Here is a 20538-nt window from a genome sequence, read left to right as displayed (position 1 = left end):
GAAGGGGACGCTTCCCCATGGCGCTGCAGGCACTTGCGGGTCACCATGAGCATTTCACAGACCCCAGCATAGGGTGGTCTGGAAAGATGCGTGACATCCACATCTTCAGGGACTCAGGCCTGTACAGAAAGCTGCAGGTGGGGCCTTTCTTTCCAGCCCATGCAATTACAGGGGGGTGTGGAAGTGCTGGCAGGTCTGTTCCCCGCTCTGAGTGCAGACGGTCAGGACCCACAAGAGACTTTTAAATACCTTTCCACTGTGCGCTTGTGTGAAAACTCCCCAAGGTCCCGGATTCCCTGGCCTTGGCTGGTAATGCTGCCACCACCCCAATGCTAAACTCCTGCGGAAAACTTGGGACGACCCACGTGGGAATTCCCCCAAGCTTTTGAACCCGTTTCTGCAGAGAGCCTGAAGCCTCAGCTGCTGCAATCAGACCAAAAGGGGCCTCGCCATCCTGGCAGGAATCCCCAGTTTTACAGCCTGAAGGACCATTCACTGCAGCTCCAAAGCTCTGTCCCAGGGAACGGCTTCTCTGGCCAGCTTGGACTGGGCGAACCCCTCAAGGGGGAATGGGTCTGTGCCCATCAACGAGAACCTTTAGACGACCCTCCAACACCCGATGCCAAGGCGAGGGACACTGGAGGGACCTTCAGCCTTCCCGGTGAGCTCTGGGGTCCGCTCTGTGAATCTAGTGAGCAGACACGGCAGAGCTGTGTGTGTTTTCTCTCCCCCCACACGGCATCCTTGGGAACAACAGTCTTCTCAAATCTTTATTCCAGCTTTAATAGCGTTCCAACGCACCAGCCCAAAGCCCAGCGGAGAAGAGCTCAGAGAGGATGCAGGGAGCAGGAGGAGAAGGAAAGTGGTCCCGATTCCCAGGGAACCCGGCTCGTGCCCCCAGCAAGGCCTGAGCGGGGCAGGAGGTGTGGCCCCGACACTCGCTGCCCCTTCTCTCTCCCTGTGGGGAGCAGGGGCTGGCCCGGACACAGCCAGCAGGCGGGGAAGGGCTGACTAACAGAAAGCAGCAGGTTTGATGAGGATCGCTGAGGCTTGGCAGTTCCCACTACACAAACTGCCCCAAGTGATGCTTCCTTTGACGTTCAGCAGAGCAGAGTAACAAGCCGCGTACCACCAGCCCCCATTATAGCTAGACGCGCAGTTCCCACTGTAAATGTCCTGGTCCTGGTCCTTAGCGGAGAACTTCATGTTGTCATGCACGGTGTTAGCGTTGTTTGAGGTCATGGCGTCCCCGGCAGTCCCGTTGTAAGAGCCCAGCCTCAGGCGGTAGCCTCTGGACTCATCCTCCAGATCGAAGAGGCTGTAGTCTGCGTATTTCACGGCGCCGGCGGAATTGTGGATGATGAACCTGACCTGGTAGACCTTCTGCTTGGCAATCCAATGGATGTACTCCAGCCCCAGCCAGTAGTCACCCAGCACGTTGCCAAAGCCGTACTTGTAGGTGCTCCAGGACTCGGCCCAGGTGATCGTCGTGGTGCGCTGGTTCCTCTGCAGGACCGTCCAGCCCCCGTCTGTCTCGTTCATGTCGCAGTAGACCACCAACTGGTGCAGTCCTGGGAGCTGGATGACATAGACGCCGCTGGGGCTGTCTGGAGGGATCTCACTGCAGTCCTGGGGCAGGGCTGAAGGCAGGAGAGAGGCTGGTTTAACCAGACCCTAGGGGACTAGGCACTCAACCGGCCGTTCAGCAGGGCCATGAGTAGGACAAGTGCACCAGCCAGCCAGGGTGCACCGCTGTGGGGCTGTGAGCACAGGGTGCTGAGAGGCCACATTGCTGCCTGTCTCCCCCAGGTTTCAGCCCTCCACCAGCCAGAGGTTTTCTGTCCTCCTTGCCCACGCTGGTCTGGCTGGCCCATGACTGCTACCTACTGGGGCCGGCAGACTGGCAGGGAGCAGGTGGGAGCTTGACCTGGCCCGTCCCAGACCCTTGGGCTGGGAGTGCCCTCGCAGGCTGGATTCTCTCCTGGGGGGGCTCAGTCCCCCCCCTGCATTTTAACCCTTCCCACCCCACTGTTGGCTCAGCTCCAGTGCTGGCAGGGGCGAGTGGGGCAGGCAGGAATTCCAATGTCTTTCTCTAGTTACTTGACCCTGGAATCTAGAGCAGCCACCATGTTTGCCGCTGACGTGCCCGGAAACGCTGCCCCATTGCGGATGACCATGTTCTCCTGCGTTGGGCAAGCGACTTGTGTTCGAGCGACTTCGGTGGCACCACCCAGAGCCGTAGCACAAGGGCCGCACTCACAGCCAGCTGGCGGCGCCCCAGTAGAAAGCAATCCCCTGCTGCTGGAGTCTTGGGATTTATTGTACGGGGAGAAGCTGCACCCCACCCAGACACCTCTCACACGGGGGTGGGACTGACCCGCCTGACCCATCCACCCCACCCTGGCCCCTGTGCTCCACCCTGCACACCCGGCTGGGCCCCGGCTCGGCCCCAGCTCTCCTGGTACCTGGCACTGAGGCTTCTCAAGCAGTGGGTGAGTGGGGGAGGCCCCATGGCCACAGCCCCTCGGGTCAGTGTGAGGGTTGGCAGTGCCGGGGCGCGCTGGGGGTGGGGGTGACTGTGCACCTCCCAGCCGCCCCTGGCCGCCCACATAACCCAGCCGCCTCCCATGCCTGGCTCCAGACAGGGCAGGTGGGGCTAAGCCCTAGGGATGCCTGAGTACCAGGCCCGGCGCAGCTGAGGGCAGAGGCGCAGGGCTGCGATGGGGCGCGGAGAGGTGCGATGGGGTGGGGCGGGGAGAGGCACGGGGCTGAGCTGGGGCACAGTGCGATGGGGTGCGATGGGGCGGGGCGAGGTGCAGGGCTGCGTTGGGGCGTGGTGTGATGGGGCGCGGAGCAATGGGGCGGGGGGCTGCGATGGGGCGGTGCGAGGCTGGGCTGGGCTGCGATGGGGCGGGGAGAGGCGCGGGGCTGGGCTGCGATGGGGCGGGGGGCTTCGATGGGGCGCGGTGCAATGGGACGGGATGCGATGGGGCAGGGTGCGAGGGGGTGGGGGGCTGTGATGGGGCGGGGGGCTGCGATGGGGCGCGGTGCGATGGGGTGGGGGGCTTCGATGGGGCTCGGTGTGGTGGGGTGGGGGGCTTCGATGGGGCTCGGTGTGGTGGGGCGGGAGGCGGCGCTGGGCCGGGGCTGCGGTCTAGGCCGGCAGGCAGGTCTCCGCCCTGTTGCTCCGGGGGGCGGGGCGGGGCGGGGTCTCTGGGGCCGGAGCTGGGCCGCTCGGGGCCGGGCAGGGCGCTCTGCTCTCCCGGAGCCCCGGCCGGGGTGGCCGAGCGGGGGGCGCGGCGCGGTGGTTACTCACTCCGGGCTGCGGCGGCTGCACCCTCGCTGGCTCGCTTGCTGTGCCTGTGCTCGGCGCTGCGCCCTGCGTGGCCGGAGCAGACCGAGATCAGCCCCGTAGTTCCCGCCCAGGGAGACCCCTGCCCCGTGCCCCCCACCCCCACCCGGCTGGCACCCGCCCGGGCCTGGCGCTGCTGGAGGCCGGCTCTGGCGGGGCTGTCCGCGGCGGGGGCAGCAGCTGCCTTTCCGCCCGCGCACGCTGCGGCCAGGAGCACCTCGTCCCCTCCAGCCCACCCCGCGTAGGAGGGCCGCTCACGCCTCCAGGCTGCCGCCCCCCCCGCCCCCATAACCCGGCTGCAGGCGGGGCAGGCGGGGCGCAGCCCTGGGGATGCCCGAGTGCCAGGCCCAGCGCAGCGGCTCTCGCTAGGGCTGGGGGCCAGAGCAGCCCCCACCCCCGCGCCCGGGGCAGGACCCAGGGTGGGGCAGGGGCCGGCGCAGGCAGGCTGGGAATAGCTTCCTCCCGGCTTAGCTGAGGGCACAGAACCTGGGCTCTGGCGCATGCAGGGGGCGGCTGCGCCCGGGGCCAGGGGTCCTGAGCTTCCCGCGGCGGCGGCGGGGTGGGGGCGGGAGCTGCAGCCGGGCCGTTGCTGAACTGACTGGTCTGGCCAGGGGCCGGGTCTCCCCGCAGCGCCGGGAGCAGGAGCGCCCCGCCGGGGGTCTGGAGGAGCAGCAGGGAGCGGGTGGGCAGCAGAGGTAACTTGTAACTCCCTGTGCTCCCCAGCCAGCCCAGCAAGCAGCCAGTGCCGGCTGGAGAGGGGCCCGGGGAGACCCCCAGCAGGGGCTGCGCTGCTGGACTGGGGGGTGGGGTGGGGCTGTGCACGCTGCAGCAATGCCTGAGCGCCAGCCTTGCGCCCCCACCCCCACCCCAGGCACTGGCCCGGCTCACTGCTGGTGTGGGGCAGCGGCGCCGGGATTCAGCAGCTGCAGGACCCCCGTGTACGGGCTGCGGGGGCAGAAAATATGGGACAATTTGCCCCCTTTTAATGAATATGGGGCCAGCTGTGGGAGGCTTTCGCTGTGGGACTGGCCCTTGAAAAGTGGGACCACTGGTCCCCTGTGGTAGCCAGGCCTTGGCTCCGCTGAGCCAGCCTGCGCCAGCTGAGCCGGCCCCAGAGGGCACGGCCCTGGCGTGTGGGCATGGGGCCAGCCAGCTGGGAGGCACCACAACAAGCAGGTTCTGCTCAGCAGGGTGAGGGGCCTGGCAGGTCTGCGCTGGGCTCCAGGCTGCTGCAGAGACGTCGTGCAGGCGACTGGGGGTGCTCTTCGCAATGCAGCTGGGTGTGGGGGTCGGTCACTGCTGCAGCCCGGGAGGCTGGAGCCCTGGGACCGGGAGAGAGCTGTGAACGATCTTATTGCCCCAGTGCTCAAGGCCAAGCCCAGCGGTGCTGCCCGGCCACACGGCGCTCCCCAGAGCGGTGGGGTGGCTCAGCTCTTGTTTCTCTGGCATTGGGCCGAAGGCTCACGAAATGCCCAGTCTCTTTCACAGGCTGTTGGGTGGGTCAGAAACAGAGACCAAAGCTCGGGGGGAATTTTGCAGCCCTCCTGGAGCAGAGCAGAGCAGAGAAGGAAGAGAGGGCCTGACCCTGAGCCTGCTGGGGCTCAGCTGGAGTGAGGGTGAGGGTCTGTTGAGGCCTGCATTGGCCCGGCCTCGTCTGTCCCTTCCTGACCCCCTGACACCTGGTCTGCCACGCCGTGCTCGGGACAGCAGAGTAAATTGGGTACCAGGCAGAGGGGTCTCCGGGCCGAGGTTCAGAATTTGATCTGCAGTTCCATGGAAGATGTTCAGGTTCTCTATGTCCAGGGCGAGGCCTGCGGCTGCCAGCACCAGCAGGGAGGGGAGCAGCAGGAGGCGGTGGGCTGCTGACAGGAGGAGAGACAGTCAGACAGATGCACAAGCCCTCACAGAGGGAGCTGAGTCCCCCAGCCGCACTGAGGTCAGCCCAGCGTGACCCACTGGACAAATCCACGTTGGGGCCAGCAGCAGCGTAGAACTCGGCCCTGGCCCGAAGCTGCCAATGACAGGAACAGCCCCGCCTACGCCAGCCCTGGGGTCACGGCCGGGCTTGCAGAGGGGGTCCCTGGGGTCATGGCCGGGCTCGCGGAGGGGGTCCCCGGGATCACGGCCGGGTTTGCGGAGGGGGTCCCCGGGGTCACGGCTGGGCTCGCAGAGGGGGGTCCCTGGGGTCACGGCCGGGCTCCCTAAGGGGGTTGCCAGGGTCATGGCTGGGCTTGCAGAGGGGGTCCCCGGGGTCACAGCTGGGCTCGCAGAGGGGGTCCCCGGGGTCACAGCTGGGCTCGCAGAGGGGAGGCCCCGGGGTCATGGCTGGGCTCCCTGAGGGGGTCCCCTGGGTCATGGCCGGGCTCACGGAGGGGGTCCCCGGGGTCACGGCCAGGCTCGCAGAGGGGGGTCCCCGGGGTCACGGCTGGGCTCGTGGAGGGGTTCCTGGGCGCACAGGTGGGAGCTCGTCTGCATCGCCTGGCTGTGAGCAGCAGGGCTGGCACTCGTCCAGTGCTCAGAGCTGGCTCTGAACCCAACTGCACATTGGGCGCCGCACTCCCAGGCTCCAGCCAGGAAGCAGGTGGGGTTTGCGTTCCTCAGCGAGGGGCTGAAGGGGGTGAGCCCGGCTCCGTGTGAGGCAGACCAGCCCCAGGGCCCAGCGTGTGCCTCGGGAAGGGGCTGGCACAGCCAGAACACACAGGACTTTGCTGGCACTGGTGGCGGAGTGGCCAGCAGCAGGCCCGGCTCCTGGGTCACAGGGTTCCACATGGTGCCCCCGCCCTTGCTCCAGCTCCACCCCTCCCATTGGCTGCAGCAACACTTGTGGGCAAGAGCCGCGTGTGCTGCGGGGTGGAGTGACCCCAACACCTGGAGCTGGCTCTGCTGGTGGCTTCGGGTGCAGCGTGGTGCCTGGGTCAGGCAGGAACCAGGCAGCCTCCCTCAGCTCTGCTGCCCAGGAGCTGCCCCAGAAACTCGAGCCCCAGCCCCCTCCTGGAACTGCGTCCTGCACCTCACAGCCCTCGTCCCTGGCCTCAGCACATAGCCCAGCCCCGGCCTGGAGCCCCAGCCCCCTCCTGCAACCCACCCCCCAGCCCAGAGCCCCTGCCCGCTCCTGCAACCCACCCCCAGCCCGGAGCCCCATCCCCCTCCTGCACCCCACCCCCAGCCCGGAGCCCCATCCCCCTCCTGCAACCCACCCCCAGCCCGGAGCCCCAGCCCCCTCCTGCAACCCACCCCCCCAGCCCGGAGCCCCAGCCCCCTCCTGCAACCCATGCCCCAGCCCAGAGCCCCAGCCCCCTCCTGTGACCCACCCCCCAGCCTGGATCCCCAGCCTTCTCCTGCACACCCCAAGCCTGGAAGCTGTCCCCTCCATCTGCACCCTCCGGCCCAGACTGTGTCCCCCCCACCTGCACCCCAGTCCCAGCCTGGAGCTCATACTCCCTCTTGTACCCCTAACCCCAGGTAGATCTCACATCCCCTCCGGCACCCCACAGCCCCCTCCTATAAGCCGAATCTCCGTCCTATGTGCCAGCCCTGAGCCCACTCCTGTGCCCAAACCTCTCATCCCCACCCCCACTCCAGAGCCTGCGCCCCCCCAGCTGCAGCCCTCACCACGTCTTGCTCCCCAACTACCTGCCCCAGCTTGGAGCCCCTCATGTGCTCGGATCCTGGTTTAGAGCCAACCCTCTACTCGCAGCCTCCCCCGAGCCTTGGCCCCGCCCCCGCCCCACCACTCAGCATCCACGTGTGGGTGACTTGTCTGCTGGGGTCACTGCGCCCCGGACAGAGCCCAGCGTGGGAGTGTCGAGCTCACTGCTGCCCCTGCCCTTCCCTTGGGGAGCCGCTGGCAGCTCATGGGGCCGGGCGGCTGCGCTGGGCGTGGGGTGCAGGCTGGTGAAGCAGACGGCGCTCACCAGTGCTCACAGGGGCTGGTCGGTTTAACGCTGCCCTGGGCGCCCCCTGTCCCCTCCCAGCTCCCCCCCGGGCGCCCATGTTGCAGTGCTGGGGCCTCACTCGGGGCGGAGGAGAACCGTCCCTGCCAGAGCCGTTGCGATGGGTTCTGCCAGCCCCCGCCGGGCACGAGAGCCCAGCCCTGCACAAGCACACAAGCCGGGGTGTCCCTAGCCCGGGCAGTGCCTGTGCTGGGAGCCTTCGCTCCCACACGCCTGGCCTGTCGCTGTGGTCCTGCTCTGAGCCGTCGGCCAGGCCAGGAGAGCCTGGGGCCTGGTGGCCGCCCGCGCACCCATGGAAGGAAGGGCTGCCCAGGCCGGAGCAGCCGAAAGCTGGTGTCGCCGCACTGGCCTCAGGCCTGGGAGCCCTCTGCCACCTGCCCAGCGAGCCCCTGTGAGGCCACTCGGCTGTTTGCCAGCAGGGCAGGAGACCCAGCAAGGCCAGGAGTGATTCGGGCTTTGTCGTGCAGCCTGTAGCATGCCAAGCCCCCACCCACAGGGGAGGCAGCAACGGCTGTCCCGAGAGCATCCAAAGCAGCAGGCGCCCCCCACCCCAGCTGCCAGAGGAGCTCAGTGGCGGACTGTGCAGCCCTTGAGGCACTGGACGCAGACAGAGCCGCTGCAGTCAGAGACACGCTGGCGAGGCAGGTGCCAGGAGAGGGTGCAGCAGCTTTCAGGCCAGGCAGGTGCTTCAGCACTGCAGAGCCTGGACTGGCACACCGGTTGCCCGCACCCGGCACCCAGACTCACCCATGCCGGCTCTGTGTGGACACCGCGGCGCTGGAGGCTGTGGCAGGGGCAGGCTGGCGGGAGGGGAGCTGCACGCAGCATGTATAGCTCCCTCCTTCCCAGGGGTGGGGCGCTGCCTGGCCCTCCCCGCTGGCCCCACTGGGCCCCTTGGCTCCGGGCTGCTGGTTTCATGGTTTATTTGCTCTGGGGGCTGGTGGCTCCAGGGTTTATTTGCTCTGTGTAGCTCAGGTGATGCCCTGAGGCCCAGGCTGTCATACACCTGCTGGGAAGGGCACGGTGCTATCTGGGGCTATCGGAGTCCTTGGCACAGCCCAGGTGTGCAGCGGCCAGTGCCGAGGTGGGGCTGTCTCAGGAACCCGGAACAAGCTCGGTAAGCAAATACCAGAGGCTATTCACAGCTTCCCGAGAGCCCCCCCACCTCAGGCCACTTGGCAGTCCCGGATCTCCAGGCTGCAAAGAAAACTGGTGTCTGCACATGGGAAAAAATAACCCCAGCTATACAGTCCATGCAGCCCGACGGGGGCTAGTGTAACTACGAGTAATAAGAAAAAAGCTCCCGGAGTCATTGGATAGTTCTCCGCAAACATCCCCGCAGTGTGCAGCAGCCGTCAGCAGCGCAGACAGCATGTGAGGAATCATTAGAAAAGGGATCGAGAGGAAGATGGAAAATATCTTATTGCCCTTATATAAAACCATGGGAGGCCCACATCTTGAATTCCACCTCCACATGTGGTCTCATCTCAGAAAAGGTAGAGTGGCATTAGAAAAGGTTCAGACAAGGGCAACTAGGGGTTGGGACGGGTCCTGTAGGAAGAGAGATTAAAGAGACTAGGACTTTTGAGCCTAGAAAAGAGACTAAGGGGGGTAGGTCAGAGGTATATACAGTTATGAATGGTGTGGAGAAAGTGATCAAGGAAAAATGATTTACTTGTTCCTATAATATAGAACTAGGGGTCACCAAATGAAATTAACGGGCAGCAGGTTTAAAACAAATACAAGAGAATTCTTCACACAGCGCACAGTCAAAATGTGGAACTCCTGGCCCGTGGAGGCGGTGAAGGCTGGGTCGAAAACGGGGTTTTAAAAAGAGCTAGATAAATCCCTGGAGGTTAGGTCCCTCGATGGCTGCTAGCCAGGATGGATAGGGATGTGTCCCTGCCTCTGTTTGTCAGAGGCTGGAGATGGATGGCAGGAGAGAGATCGTTTGGTTCGCTCCCTCTGGGGCACCTGGTATTGGCCTCTGTCAGCAGACAAGTATCAGAGAGGTAGCCAGGTCAGTCTGTACCTTCAAAAACAACAAGAAGTCCTGCGGCACCTTGTAGACTAACAGATATTTTAGAGTATAAGCTTTCGTGGGCAAAGACCCACTTCAGCAGATGCATGAGTGGGGTGGGGGGGTTTCAGAGGCGACTATAAAGAGGGGGTCTCAATAAAGAGGAGGGCCAGATCTGACATGGTCTATTCAGTCTAGGTGGAAATGGCCCATCATTGGCAATTAATGTGGAGTTGTGAACGTCAAGGCCGTGTCTACACTAGCACAAAACGGCCATTTGGAACATTACTAATGAGGTGCTGAAATGCATATTCAGTGCCTCATTCGCACGCTGCCAGCCATGGCTCTTTGAAATTGCTGTTTTTCGCTCCCGCGCGGCTCGTTCAGACACAGGCCCTTTTTGAAAGGACCCTGGGAACTTCGAAATCCCCTTATTCCTATCTGCTGAAAGCTTCTATATAATATAATATAGTTGGAGACACCCATCTCCTAGAACTGGCAGGGACCTTGTCATCTAGTCCAGTCCCCTGCTGTCTTGGCAGGGCCAAGCACCATCCCTCCACATTATGCTCCACAAAAGCTTATGCTTCAAAATAGCTGTTCGTCTATAACGTGTGGACGAGCTGCGCGGGAGTGAAATGTGCAATTTCAAAGAGCCGCAGCCAGCAGCATGCTAATGAGGTGCAGAATATGCATTTCAGAGCCTCATTAGTAATCTTCGATTTGCGTGGTCATTTTGCGGTTTTGTGCTAGTGTAGAAATAGCCAAGAGAAGAGAAATCGAGTCAGTTCGTTGGGGGGATGTGGCTCATTGTCAGATTCCGATGTGGAGGTGAGAACATCAAGATGAGAGAAACTACTTTTGTAATGGGCCAGCCACTCCCAGGCTCTGTTCAGTCCTTGGCTGATGGAGTCTAATTTGCAAATGAATGGCAGTTCTGAAATTTCTCCTTCCATTTTATTTTTGAAAAAAAAAATGAGTTGAAATGGTTTTGTTTTGTGGTAGCAGTCCTGCACCAAAACCATTTCAAGAATAAAATGGAAGGAGAAATTTCTGACCTGCAATTCATTTGCAAATTTGACTCCATCAGCCAAGCACTGAACAAGCCACCAAAAGTCACAAGCCAGGTCCCCCAAATGTCTGGGGGTGGCTTGAAATCCCCGTGTGTGCAAACATGGCACCTCTTGGGTGACTTGGCAGAGCTCTCCCTATTAGAGACTCAAGTGGAGAGCCTCACAAATTCACGGGGCTCCAGGAGCTGGGGCTTTCAGCCAAGGCCCCAGGCAGCAGAAGAGCCGGTGACACTGTTATCCTGGCAGTGCCCACTACATGTCTCTGCATTGGTCCAGTCGGCCCATCACTGCAGCAGCCCATGGCAGTCATGGGGCACTTCTGAGGCCTCCCTGACTTCCACAGGGTGACTCCCCCAGGAATCAGCTCCCGGCCCTGGTGCGCACACTGCCTGTGGAATAACTCACCAGCTCTCTAGGTGATCACTAGGTGGTGCTCAAGTCCCTCAGCCAGCTGCAGATGAGCACTGCTGACCCGTGCCAGGGGGTGAGCCCAGGCAGCAGTGCAGGACCGCAGTGACCTGCCAGCTTCCCCCTCTGCACAGCCTCAGGGAGCCTGTGTCATGGGCCGGTGCAGCCGCAGGCGCCCAGCACAAAGAGCCTCGCGCGGGCGAACCCCACGGAGGCGGCCAGCGCGCTCTGGGTGAGGAGCAGGTCCCGGGAGCATGAGCTGCTCAGCAGTGGGGCACCATGGAAGGGCCCGGGACTGGCACAGCAGACACCATGCGAGGAGGTGTGTGACACACCCGGTACTGCGGCTCCATGGGGGTAGGCGTGTGACACACCCGGCACTGCAGCTCCATGGGGGGAGGCGTGTGACACACCCGGCACTGCAGCTCCATGGGGGGAGGCGTGTGACACACCCGGCACTGCAGCTCCATGGGGGTAGGTGTGTGACACACCCGGTACTGCAGCTCCATGGGGGTAGGTGTGTGACACACCCGGTACTACAGCTCCATGGGGGTAGGTGTGTGACACACCCGGTACTGCAGCTCCATGGGGGGAGGCGTGTGACACACCCGGTACTGCAGCTCCATGGGGGTAGGTGTGTGACACACCCAGTACTGCAGCTCCATGGGGAGAGGCGTGTGACACACCCGGCACTGCAGCTCCATGGGGGGAGGCGTGTGACACACCCGGCACTGCAGCTCCATGGGGGTAGGTGTGTGACACACCCGGTACTGCAGCTCCATGGGGGTAGGTGTGTGACACACCCGGCACTGCAGCTCCATGGGGGTAGGTGTGTGACACAGCCGGTACTGCAGCTCCATGGGGGTAGGTGTGTGACACACCCGGCACTGCAGCTCCATGGGGGGAGGCGTGTGACACACCTGGCACTGCAGCTCCATGGGGGTAGGTGTGTGACACACCCGGTACTGCAGCTCCATGGGGGTAGGTGTGTGACACACCCGGTACTACAGCTCCATGGGGGTAGGTGTGTGACACACCCGGTACTGCAGCTCCATGGGGGGAGGCGTGTGACACACCCGGTACTGCAGCTCCATGGGGGTAGGTGTGTGACACACCTGGCACTGCAGCTCCATGGGGGGAGGCGTGTGACACACCTGGTCAGGGCGCGTGGTCCGGGCAGAGCCTCCCTTTCGGAGCCGTGGGCGCAAACAAGGCCATTCACTCAAGCGGGCGCGGCGACGTTTCTGGGCAGGGTGGCACCGGGGAGCTGCCTGCAGGCCTGGGGTCTGCACTCCAGGGCTCAGGAAGGCTCCTCCTGCTCTCACATCATTGCTGCAGAAGGTTGGACGGGCCCACACACGTCCTCTGGTCTCACCCTGCCAGGATGCTGGGCACGTGGCTAAGCCGTGCCTGCTTGTGTAACCCACCAGCTCCCCAGCCCAGCCGTGCCTTTAGCCACTGCTCCTACGGCCGAGCTAACGCGGGGACCCGCATCACGGTCCTGTGTGGGAAAGCCACCCCTGCACGGAGACCCACCACATCCCCTTCTCCCCAGCTGCCACCCATGGGGCTCAGGTGCTAGGTGGGCCCAGGCCTGGGCTCTGCACTCAGACTGCTGTCCAGGGGCTCAGCTTGTGCCCACTCATGGGGTGAGCTCTGCACAGCTGGCCCCTGGCCCAAACCCTCCTCCCCGCTTACACGTGAGGGCCGGACTGGGCCAAGCCGGACGCTCCATCTGCCCCTGCTTATCAGCTGTTGAGATTGCTTTCGAAGTCCTTCAGGGCCCGGGTTCCTCCCATCCTGTTCCTTGTTTGCCCGTGTGCCTCGAGACTTCTCCAGAGATGACTAGGCCTAGGCCAGTGTCAATAACGGACCCCCTCGCTCCTGGCAGGCGGAGCTGGTGCTGCCCAGCCCTTTTTTATTGGCGTGGGTAAAGAAACGCCCAAGCCTAACAAAGCAGGAGAGCTTCCTTGTGCACAGAGTTCCGAGGTGAGCTGGGTGAGGATCGGGCTGCTGCTGGTGCAGCTATAAAGGGACAAATCACCATCTGGGGCTCAGGCACAGGCAGACGGACCTGTCAGGTTTCTTGTCCATCTGCTCAGCAGCACCAGCCGAATGGGTGAGTTATTTTCCTCCCAACCCTTTGCTCCTGCGCCAGAGGCTCTGGGTTGGACCTGCCCCTGCAGGTGCAGAATGCTCTGAGTAGGGCAAGGGAAGGAGAGAAGCCGAGGACAAGGAGGGGCCCTGATCCTCTGTCAATCAGAGAATCCCAGGGCTGGAAGGGACCTCAGGAGGTCATTGAGTCCAGCCCCCTGCCCAAAGCAGGATCAACCCCCACGAAATCATCCCAGCCAGGACTTTGTCAAGTTGGGACTTAAAAACCTCCAGGGATGGAGATTCCACCACTTCTCTCGGCAACACGTTCCAGTGCTTCACCGCCCTCCTGGGGAAACAGGTTTTCCTAATATCCAACCTACACCTCTCCCTCTGTAACTTCAGACCATTGCTCCTTGTTCTGCCGTCTGTCACCACTGAGAACAGCCTCTCTCCATCCTCTTCAGAGCTCCCCTTCAGGAAGTTGAAGGCTGCTATTAAATCACCTCTAAGTCTTCTCTTCTGCAAACTAAACAAGCCCAAATCCCTCAGCCTCTCCTCATAGGTCTTGTGCTCCAGCCCCCTAAAAATCATGACCAGTGTGGAGAAAGAGAATGAAGAAGAAAAGTTGGTTGCTTGTTCCCATAACGTAGGAACTAGGCACAACCAATGAAGTTGCCGGGGAGCAGGCTGAAAGCTAACAAAAGGAAGTTTTCTTCTCACAGCTCACGGTCGGCCTGTGGAACTTCTTTCCAGGATTGTTGTGGAGACCAGGACTTTATCAGGGCTCAAAAAAGAGCCAGAGATGTTCATGGAGGTTAGGTCTGCCAATGGCTGTTAGCTAGGCGGGTCGGAGTGGCGGCCCTGGCCTGTGTCTGTCAGAGGCTGGAAGTGGGTGACGGAGGGATCACTCAGGGATTCCCTGTTCAGTTCACTCCCTCTGGGGCACCTGTGCTGGATGGACCATCGGTCTGACCCAGTCTGGCCGTTAAGATCTTTATCATTTTCCGTTGTCCTCCGCTGGCCCCTCTCCGGTGTGTCTACACCCTTTCTATCCTGGGGGCCCCAGAACTGGACACAGCGCTGCAGACGTGGCCTCACCAGCGTTGAACGGGGGGAATAGTCGCTGCCCTAGCGCTGCCAGCAGTGCTGCGACTAACGCGCCCGGTAAGCCGTTCGCCAGGGCGGCAGGCGGCCATCCGCTGAGCAGCAAGAGGGAGGCCAGAGAGGAGAAGAAGAGCTAAGCCCCTTGTCAGCATGAGGAAGGGGCCTTGGCCAAAGATGCTGCTTCAGCTGCTCCCCATCCGCCCTGCCTGACCCCAGGGTCTGTTGCACCGGCGGGAGGCAGAGCAGGGCCCCAGTCTGGCTCCCTGGGGTGGGATTCTGGTTGGGAACCGTCAGCCTCTGTCCGCAGGAGCAGGACCACGCCGGGGGCGCCGGGCCCAGGCCTCTCTCTGCTCAGCTGCGCTCACAGCAGCGGTTCCTGTTCCCGCAGGGCTCCAGGCTGGGATGGGCCATTGCCAGGGACGCCTGGTCCTCCTGGCCATGGCCTCAGTGACTCTTCTCTGCACCAGCTGTGTCCCGGGGGTGGCGCAAGCGGCCAGCGAGAGCCCCCGCTCCCAGAGTGGTGAGTTTTACTGTGACACGGCCTCAGAGACCCCCGTCCTGTCCCGCCCCATGAGGCTCAGGGGTCTACACTCTGCAGTGGGTGCCCCGAGCCTTGGGGGCTGGATCCAAGCTGTGGGCTGGATTTGAGCTATGAGTCCCCCACATCTTACAGTGCTGCCGTATCACACCCCGCAGGGGGCCCAAAGGGCAGGAGCAGGGGGGGTGGAAATACTGCGGGCCCTGTATGAAATGCAAGTGTGGGGTGCAGTGCAGGGTGCCCAACGCAGGGGGTGTAGGCAGCTCAGGGCAAGGGGTGGCTTGGCGGGAGGGGGAGTGAGGGCGAGGGCTGGGGGGATGTGGGGCAGAATGTGGGGGGAGGTGAGGATGGGGGCAGGGGACGTGGGGCAGAATGTGGGGGGAGGTGAGGATGGGGGCAGGGGGCATAGGGCCAAATGTGGGGGGGAGGTGAGGATCAGGGCAGGGGGTGTAGGGCCAAATGTGGGGGGGATGTGAGGATGGGGCAGTGGGTGTAGGGCAGAAAGAGGGGGAGGTGAGGATGGGGGCAGTGGGTGTAGGGCAGAAAGAGGGGGATGTGAGGATGGGGGCAGGGGGCGTAGGGCCAAATGTGGGGGAGGTGAGGACGGGGGCAGGGGGCGTAGGGCAGAAAAAGGGGGAGGTGAGGACGGGGGCAGGGGGCGTAGGGCAGAAAAAGGGGGAGGTGAGGACGGGGGCAGGGGGCGTAGGGCAGAAAAAGGGGGAGGTGAGGATGGGGGCAGGGGGCATAGGGCCAAATGTGGGGGGGAGGTGAGGATCGGGGCAGGGGGTGTAGGGCCAAATGTGGGGGGGATGTGAGGATGGGGGCAGGGGGTGTAGGGCAGAAAGAGGGGGATGTGAGGATGGGGCAGGGGGCGTAGGGCAGAAAAAGGGGGAGGTGAGGACGGGGGCAGGGGGCGTAGGGCAGAAAAAGGGGGAGGTGAGGATGGGGGCAGGGGGCTGCAGCCACACACACCAGGTCACTGATGCTGCTCTCACCCCCCAAAGTTCCGGGCCTCCTGGCAGCAGCCTGCTCCCCCTTATGGGCACGGGGGGTCGTCCGTTGGCTGGGGCTCGGGGGGAGTGCGGGGCGCGCACCCCAGCCAGCCCCTCTCACCTGCCTGCTTCCTAGCACGGCAGTGGGCAGGAGAGCTCTGGAAGCAGCTGCAGCCTGGCTCTGGATTGGGCCCCCTGGCCCCAGGCCCATGTGCATGGCGGGTCCTGCATGCTCCTAGCCGTGCCCAGCCCAGCAGACACGGCTGTCCTGTGGCGGTGCCGGCAGCCCCCGTGCGCTGCCCGCTGGGTTTGGCTCTTCCGGGTCCTGACCTGGCTGCGTGTGGCATTTCAGGGTTCCCCAGGGACTGCAGCTACATCCCCCTGGAGAGCCCCAGCGGGGTGTACGTCATCCAGCCGGCCGGCGCCCCCCTTCGGGTGGTGTGGTGCGACATGGACACCGACGGCAAAGGCTGGACCGTCGTCCAGAGGAATTCGTACAACACGGAGATCACCTGGCGCGAGTCCTGGAGCACCTACAAGTACGGCTTTGGCAACGTGCTGCAGGACTACTGGCTGGGCAACGAGTACCTGTACCTGCTCACCCAGCAGGACACCTACAAGGTCCGCTTTGTCGTGGAGAACAAGTCCAACCAGACCCTCTTCGCCGAGTACGACATCTTCAGCGTGGAGGAGGAGGCCAGCGGGTACCCGCTCAGGCTGGCCAGGTTCTCCGGCTCTGGCCAGGACTATTTCACCACCTACCAGTCCGGCATCGGGGGTATCCACGACAACATGAAGTTCAGTACAGTTGACCGGGACCAGGACCAGTCCAGCGGGAACTGCGCCAGCAGCTACGGCGGCTGGTGGTACGACAAGTGTCACAATGTGCTGCCGAATGGAAAAGGCTACATCTACTGGGCTGGGTTCTGCGGCCGTGGGGAGTGCAAGGCGTCCCGCATCCTGGTGAAGCCGACAGACGTGTGCTGACCCTGCCGCGGCCCCGCCCGGCCTCGCCTGTCGCCAAGTCGCTGCCGCGTTTCAGCAGCGGCCGCTAGCAAAGCGGCTGCCCCGGTGGCAGGGACAGCGGGGTCATCCGGGGGCATTTCAGGCATTTTTTACGAGGGCGCCATTGAAACCTGCTTTGAAGCAGAGGCCTCTGAGCTCTGGGTCATGAGCAGCTTAGCATTCTCGCTGGCATCGGTTCTACTATGGGCACAGACTTCGCTTTCCCTACAGCATCAGGGTAGGGACTCCCAGCCGTCACACCCACTGCTGTAACCGTTCTGCCCCGGTGTAAGTGGTGTATCCCTGGAGATTTCGGCATGATAAATAATCAGCAACACATTCTGAACTCTGTGTCAGCTCCTTCTTTAGCTACTACTAGCGTGACAGGTTCCCCTGGGTGCAACCCAGAAGTGGGATACTGTGGGCCCTCTGACTCCCCAGCATGGGCGCCCTAGCACGCTCTGCTGGTATGCCAGGCTGCAAACCTCTCTGGGTCGCGCACTCACACAGCCACCCACCACCAGGGACACCAACCTGAGCGCCATGAGTGCTCTGCCCAGCCACTCAGGCGCCAACAAAGAGATGCTCTAGCCGGTTCTTCCCAGCCTAGGACCCCAGAGCTGACTCCTCCTGCCTGGTCAGCTGCCAATTACCCAGCTGGCGGCTCCCTCAGCGTGGACAGGACAGACACTGGCTTTTGTATGCTGAGCAGCTCCCCAAGCGTTACAAGCTACAGCTCAAACTGTCAAACAGGTTTAGCAGCTGCAGCCAGCTGGGCTGAAGGGGTTGGACTAGTGAGCACACACATCGAGTCGCTTCTCCCAGAGATTGAACGTGAAGCAGCCAGCTCAGTTCAATACACTCGCCAGGGTTTGAATCAAGCTGTGTCTCACCCTGTTAGACAGCGCAAGCCGCTCACTGCTTTCTCCCTGGGCAGGGTCTGCTCCCCCTGTGGCTGGGGCAGAAGGTGGCAGGCTGGGAAGGGGGAGGCCCTGCTGTGCTGGAGTGGGGGGGGTGCATGTGTGAGACTCAGGCTGGATGTGAGAAACAAGCAGAGCAGCTCCCAGTGGCTAAGGATGACCCTGGGGCTACAACTGGCAGGTGGTACCTCTGCCCTGAACAAAGAGGAGGGAGGAGCCGAGCTGGGTTTGAATCGGGGGTGGCAGTTAGAGGCTAGGGGAAGAGCTGGAAGGCAGCCAGCCTGAGGAGGGGGAAAGCTACACCCCAGAGGGGCACCCTCGGGGTCTTCCCCCCAGGACGGGTTGGAAGGACTGTCTCTGGCTGCTGCACTGTCTCTTCTGTGAGAAACTGGGCATCTGTTGCCTAATAAACCTGCTGTTGTGCCTGCTGAGTGAGAGTCACTCCTGCCAGCGGATGGGGTGCAGTGCAGGGGGACCCCTGAACCCCATCACACCTGCACCCCAGGGTCGGGGAGGGTGAGCGAAGCTGGGGCTGCGCAGCCAGAGAGGCATTGTGCCCTTCATGCAGGCAATGATGGATGCGGCTCACCCCCCCAGGCTGTGTAGTTCTCCAGTGCGGCTGAGCCTTCCTCTGGGTCTGAGTCATGGATCTGACAGTTCGGGGCTGAGCTGCAGCAGTCGATGGCCCGGGGCCCTGGTGGGGCTTGTGCATGTCCCAGGTGGGCGGGGGGATGAGCTGTGCCAGAGGAGACCGCAGCGCTGCAGCCCTCCGTCCCAGCAAGGAGAGGGCTGCATGGGGCTCCTCCTCCCGACTGCTAGGGCCTCTGTGTGACGGACCCCCCGGGGCAGGGGCTGTACCTGCGGCCGGAGGGGGCCTTTGCTGCCAGGGAAGCTGTCCCACGGCTCTGGGGGAAGGAGGGAACCCCTGGCAAGGGCTTGAGGGGAAGTGGGAGTGATGAGTGGGCCTCCCCCGCCCTGGGCCAGAAGGACACAGTGCTGGGAAGGCTTCCATCCCCAGGGCCCCTGCTTGGGGGCTGGGAAATGACAGGGTCCCCCCCACAGGGTCAGAGGCAGGGGCCTCTGGGGTCTCCAGCCCAGCTGCTGGGAGGGGGAGGGCCTGGTGGCCAGGGGCGCCTGGATTCAGTGTGGGGACCCTTGACCCAGAGCCTCACACCCCTCTCTGTGTGTCACTGCACTGGCCCCAGGCGGCTCTGACCCCAGCTGGGATCCTGGCTGCTCTGGGGAAGGAAGGGCTGTGCAAGAGGCCGTTGCTAGTGGCCATGGCAGGGGGCAGCCCCCAGCTAGCACACCAGGGAGGGGGACACAAGGGAGGAGCAGGCATGTCTGGGGGTGTGACTCTTGGCTCCCCACCTCCTCCCTGGGCCGGACAGTGCTGGGCCCTGGCCTTCTGCCTGGCAGCCCGGGGGAGAGCAGCCAGGGTACTCTGCCTCCATGCGCTGGCTTGGGAGTGAGGGCGGTGCTCATGCCTGCACCCCCAAAGCAGTGAGAGTCCCCTGCCCTGGCCGCCGGGGAAGCCAAGCAGGGCTCAGCCGGACGCAGCACTTCAGACCCACGCGATGCGCCTTGCACAGGCGCGAGGGCCAGCACAAGGCTCAGGGGTGGCTCGTTCACTGCCCAGCCCACCTGCAGCGCCCGGCAGCAACGCCAGGAGGTTTCGTTCTTCTCTCCTGTGCCCCAGGGCTCGCCAGGCGTCTCTGCTTAGCCAGGGGCGCTGCCCATGGGCAGCCCTGGAGTGACGCGGTGCTGAGTATGAAACTCCAGCCTTGGCTTAGTGTGGGGTCAGCGCTGGAGCCAGGGCGGTGACAAGCCCTGGCTAGCCCATGTCCCCAGTCCCTTTGCAGGGGTGAGGCGCCGAGCAGTGCAGAGTGGCTGTTCTTGTCTCCCCTGCGCCAGCCCCGGGAGCACACCTGCCAGAGGAGACCTCAGCCTCTCAGCCCCAGCAGCAGAGCCGGGGGCCGCCAGCTCAGCTGGGAGAGGGCTGTGCGAGGATGCACCTGCTGCCGCCTAGGGCTCTGTGCGAGGGACCCCGGGGCAGAGTGGTGCCTCCGTCCAGAGGGCCCCTATGCTCTGACGCAGGCGCCATGGCCAGCCGTGCAGTGTTCCTGGACGCTTCCCTGCCACGAAGCAGGAGAGAGAAGCTTGTGTGGGTTTGTGACCTTCTCACCTGCAGGGTCTCGGCAGCTGCACTGAACATGGGAACTAAGGGCATGCGGAAAAGTCCTACAAGGTGTGATGTAGTGGGGGGATGTGTGTGTGTGTGTGTGTGTGTGTGTGTGTGTGCGCATCTGCATGAGTGGCTCACAGAGAGTGTGGGGCTCGTGCTGAGGGTAACCAAGGCGACCAGGTGACACGTCTATGCTGCAAAGGGGGAGGTGGAGCCTGAGGGGTTTGAATCAGAACTGGGAGTTGGGAAGCAGTGAGTCTGGGCTGGGAGAGAGACAGACAGAGGAGGGGGCCAGGGCCCAGCTTCTCCCCCACATGGATTGGACTGGATGCCTCTGATTGCTGTACTGACTCCTCTGTACGACGCTGTGTCCCTGTTAGCTAATAAACCCGCTGTTCTCCTGCTGAGTGGGAGTCACTCCTGCCCGCAAATGGGGTGCAGAGCTTGGGGACCCTTGAACCCTATGACAGCTGGTGCTAGCGGTGGGATGTACTGCATCCTGTGGATGGTGCATCTGGCAGTAAGTAACTGGGGCGCAGGAGGAAGAAGGGGGGGCCAGCGAGACCCAGGTGTGCTGATGGGCAGTGAGCTGCAGTTCCCAAGGTGGAGGGGCCTGTGGCTAAACCCAAGAGAGTGTGGTCATGGTCCTGGAGAGGGGGTGTCACACCCGAGGACGAGTTCCTCCTGGGAGTTCGTTTGAGTCAGTACCAGAAGGTGGAGCGGCCTACGGCCTAACTCCCAGGAACGCGTGACTCGTGAGAAGGATGACACGCTGAAGAGATTCTTCCAGGAATCGTGGGGGCAGCGGCATCGGCCTGTGAGTCTGCAACTCCCCTCAGCAACTCCTCTGTGCGGCAGCAGCACCTGGAAACTGAATTGAGATTCAAGGGT

General features: G+C 63.2%; 2 protein-coding genes across 2 annotated transcripts; one reads left to right on the top strand and one right to left on the bottom strand.

Annotated features, from left to right (window-relative positions):
- Positions 1 to 757: 757 nt before the first annotated feature.
- On the bottom strand, positions 758 to 8073 carry LOC142023101 (fibrinogen-like protein 1-like protein). Its single transcript, XM_075013705.1, has 4 exons — positions 8053 to 8073; positions 5077 to 5211; positions 3317 to 3379; positions 758 to 1640 (listed from the first exon to the last, which is right to left on the bottom strand). The coding sequence occupies exons 1-4, from the start codon at positions 8054 to 8056 to the stop codon at positions 1012 to 1014; spliced, it is 831 nt and encodes a 276-aa protein (XP_074869806.1). The 5' UTR covers positions 8057 to 8073; the 3' UTR covers positions 758 to 1011.
- A 4824-nt stretch (positions 8074 to 12897) lies between these two features.
- LOC142023106 (fibrinogen-like protein 1-like protein) lies at positions 12898 to 16967 on the top strand. The gene is made up of 3 exons (XM_075013711.1): positions 12898 to 12925; positions 14396 to 14527; positions 15890 to 16967. The coding sequence occupies exons 1-3, from the start codon at positions 12922 to 12924 to the stop codon at positions 16522 to 16524; spliced, it is 771 nt and encodes a 256-aa protein (XP_074869812.1). The 5' UTR covers positions 12898 to 12921; the 3' UTR covers positions 16525 to 16967.
- Positions 16968 to 20538: the final 3571 nt, after the last annotated feature.

The sequence above is a fragment of the Carettochelys insculpta genome, chromosome 19 (assembly GCF_033958435.1).
Source record: "Carettochelys insculpta isolate YL-2023 chromosome 19, ASM3395843v1, whole genome shotgun sequence".
Taxonomy (NCBI): domain Eukaryota; kingdom Metazoa; phylum Chordata; order Testudines; family Carettochelyidae; genus Carettochelys; species Carettochelys insculpta.
This window is presented reverse-complemented; position numbering and strand designations above follow the sequence as displayed.

Bases quoted from the DNA above. Each gene is read 5' to 3' on its own strand.
- LOC142023101 (XM_075013705.1), bottom strand. The intron at 3,380-5,076 runs GTACCCAATTTA...CCGGCCACGCAG, and splicing joins CCCGGAGACCCCTCTGCCTG to GGCGCAGCGCCGAGCACAGG. The intron at 1,641-3,316 runs GTGAGTAACCAC...TCCTGCCTTCAG, and splicing joins TGCAGCCGCCGCAGCCCGGA to CCCTGCCCCAGGACTGCAGT.
- LOC142023106 (XM_075013711.1), top strand. The intron at 14,528-15,889 runs GTGAGTTTTACT...GTGGCATTTCAG, and splicing joins GAGCCCCCGCTCCCAGAGTG to GGTTCCCCAGGGACTGCAGC.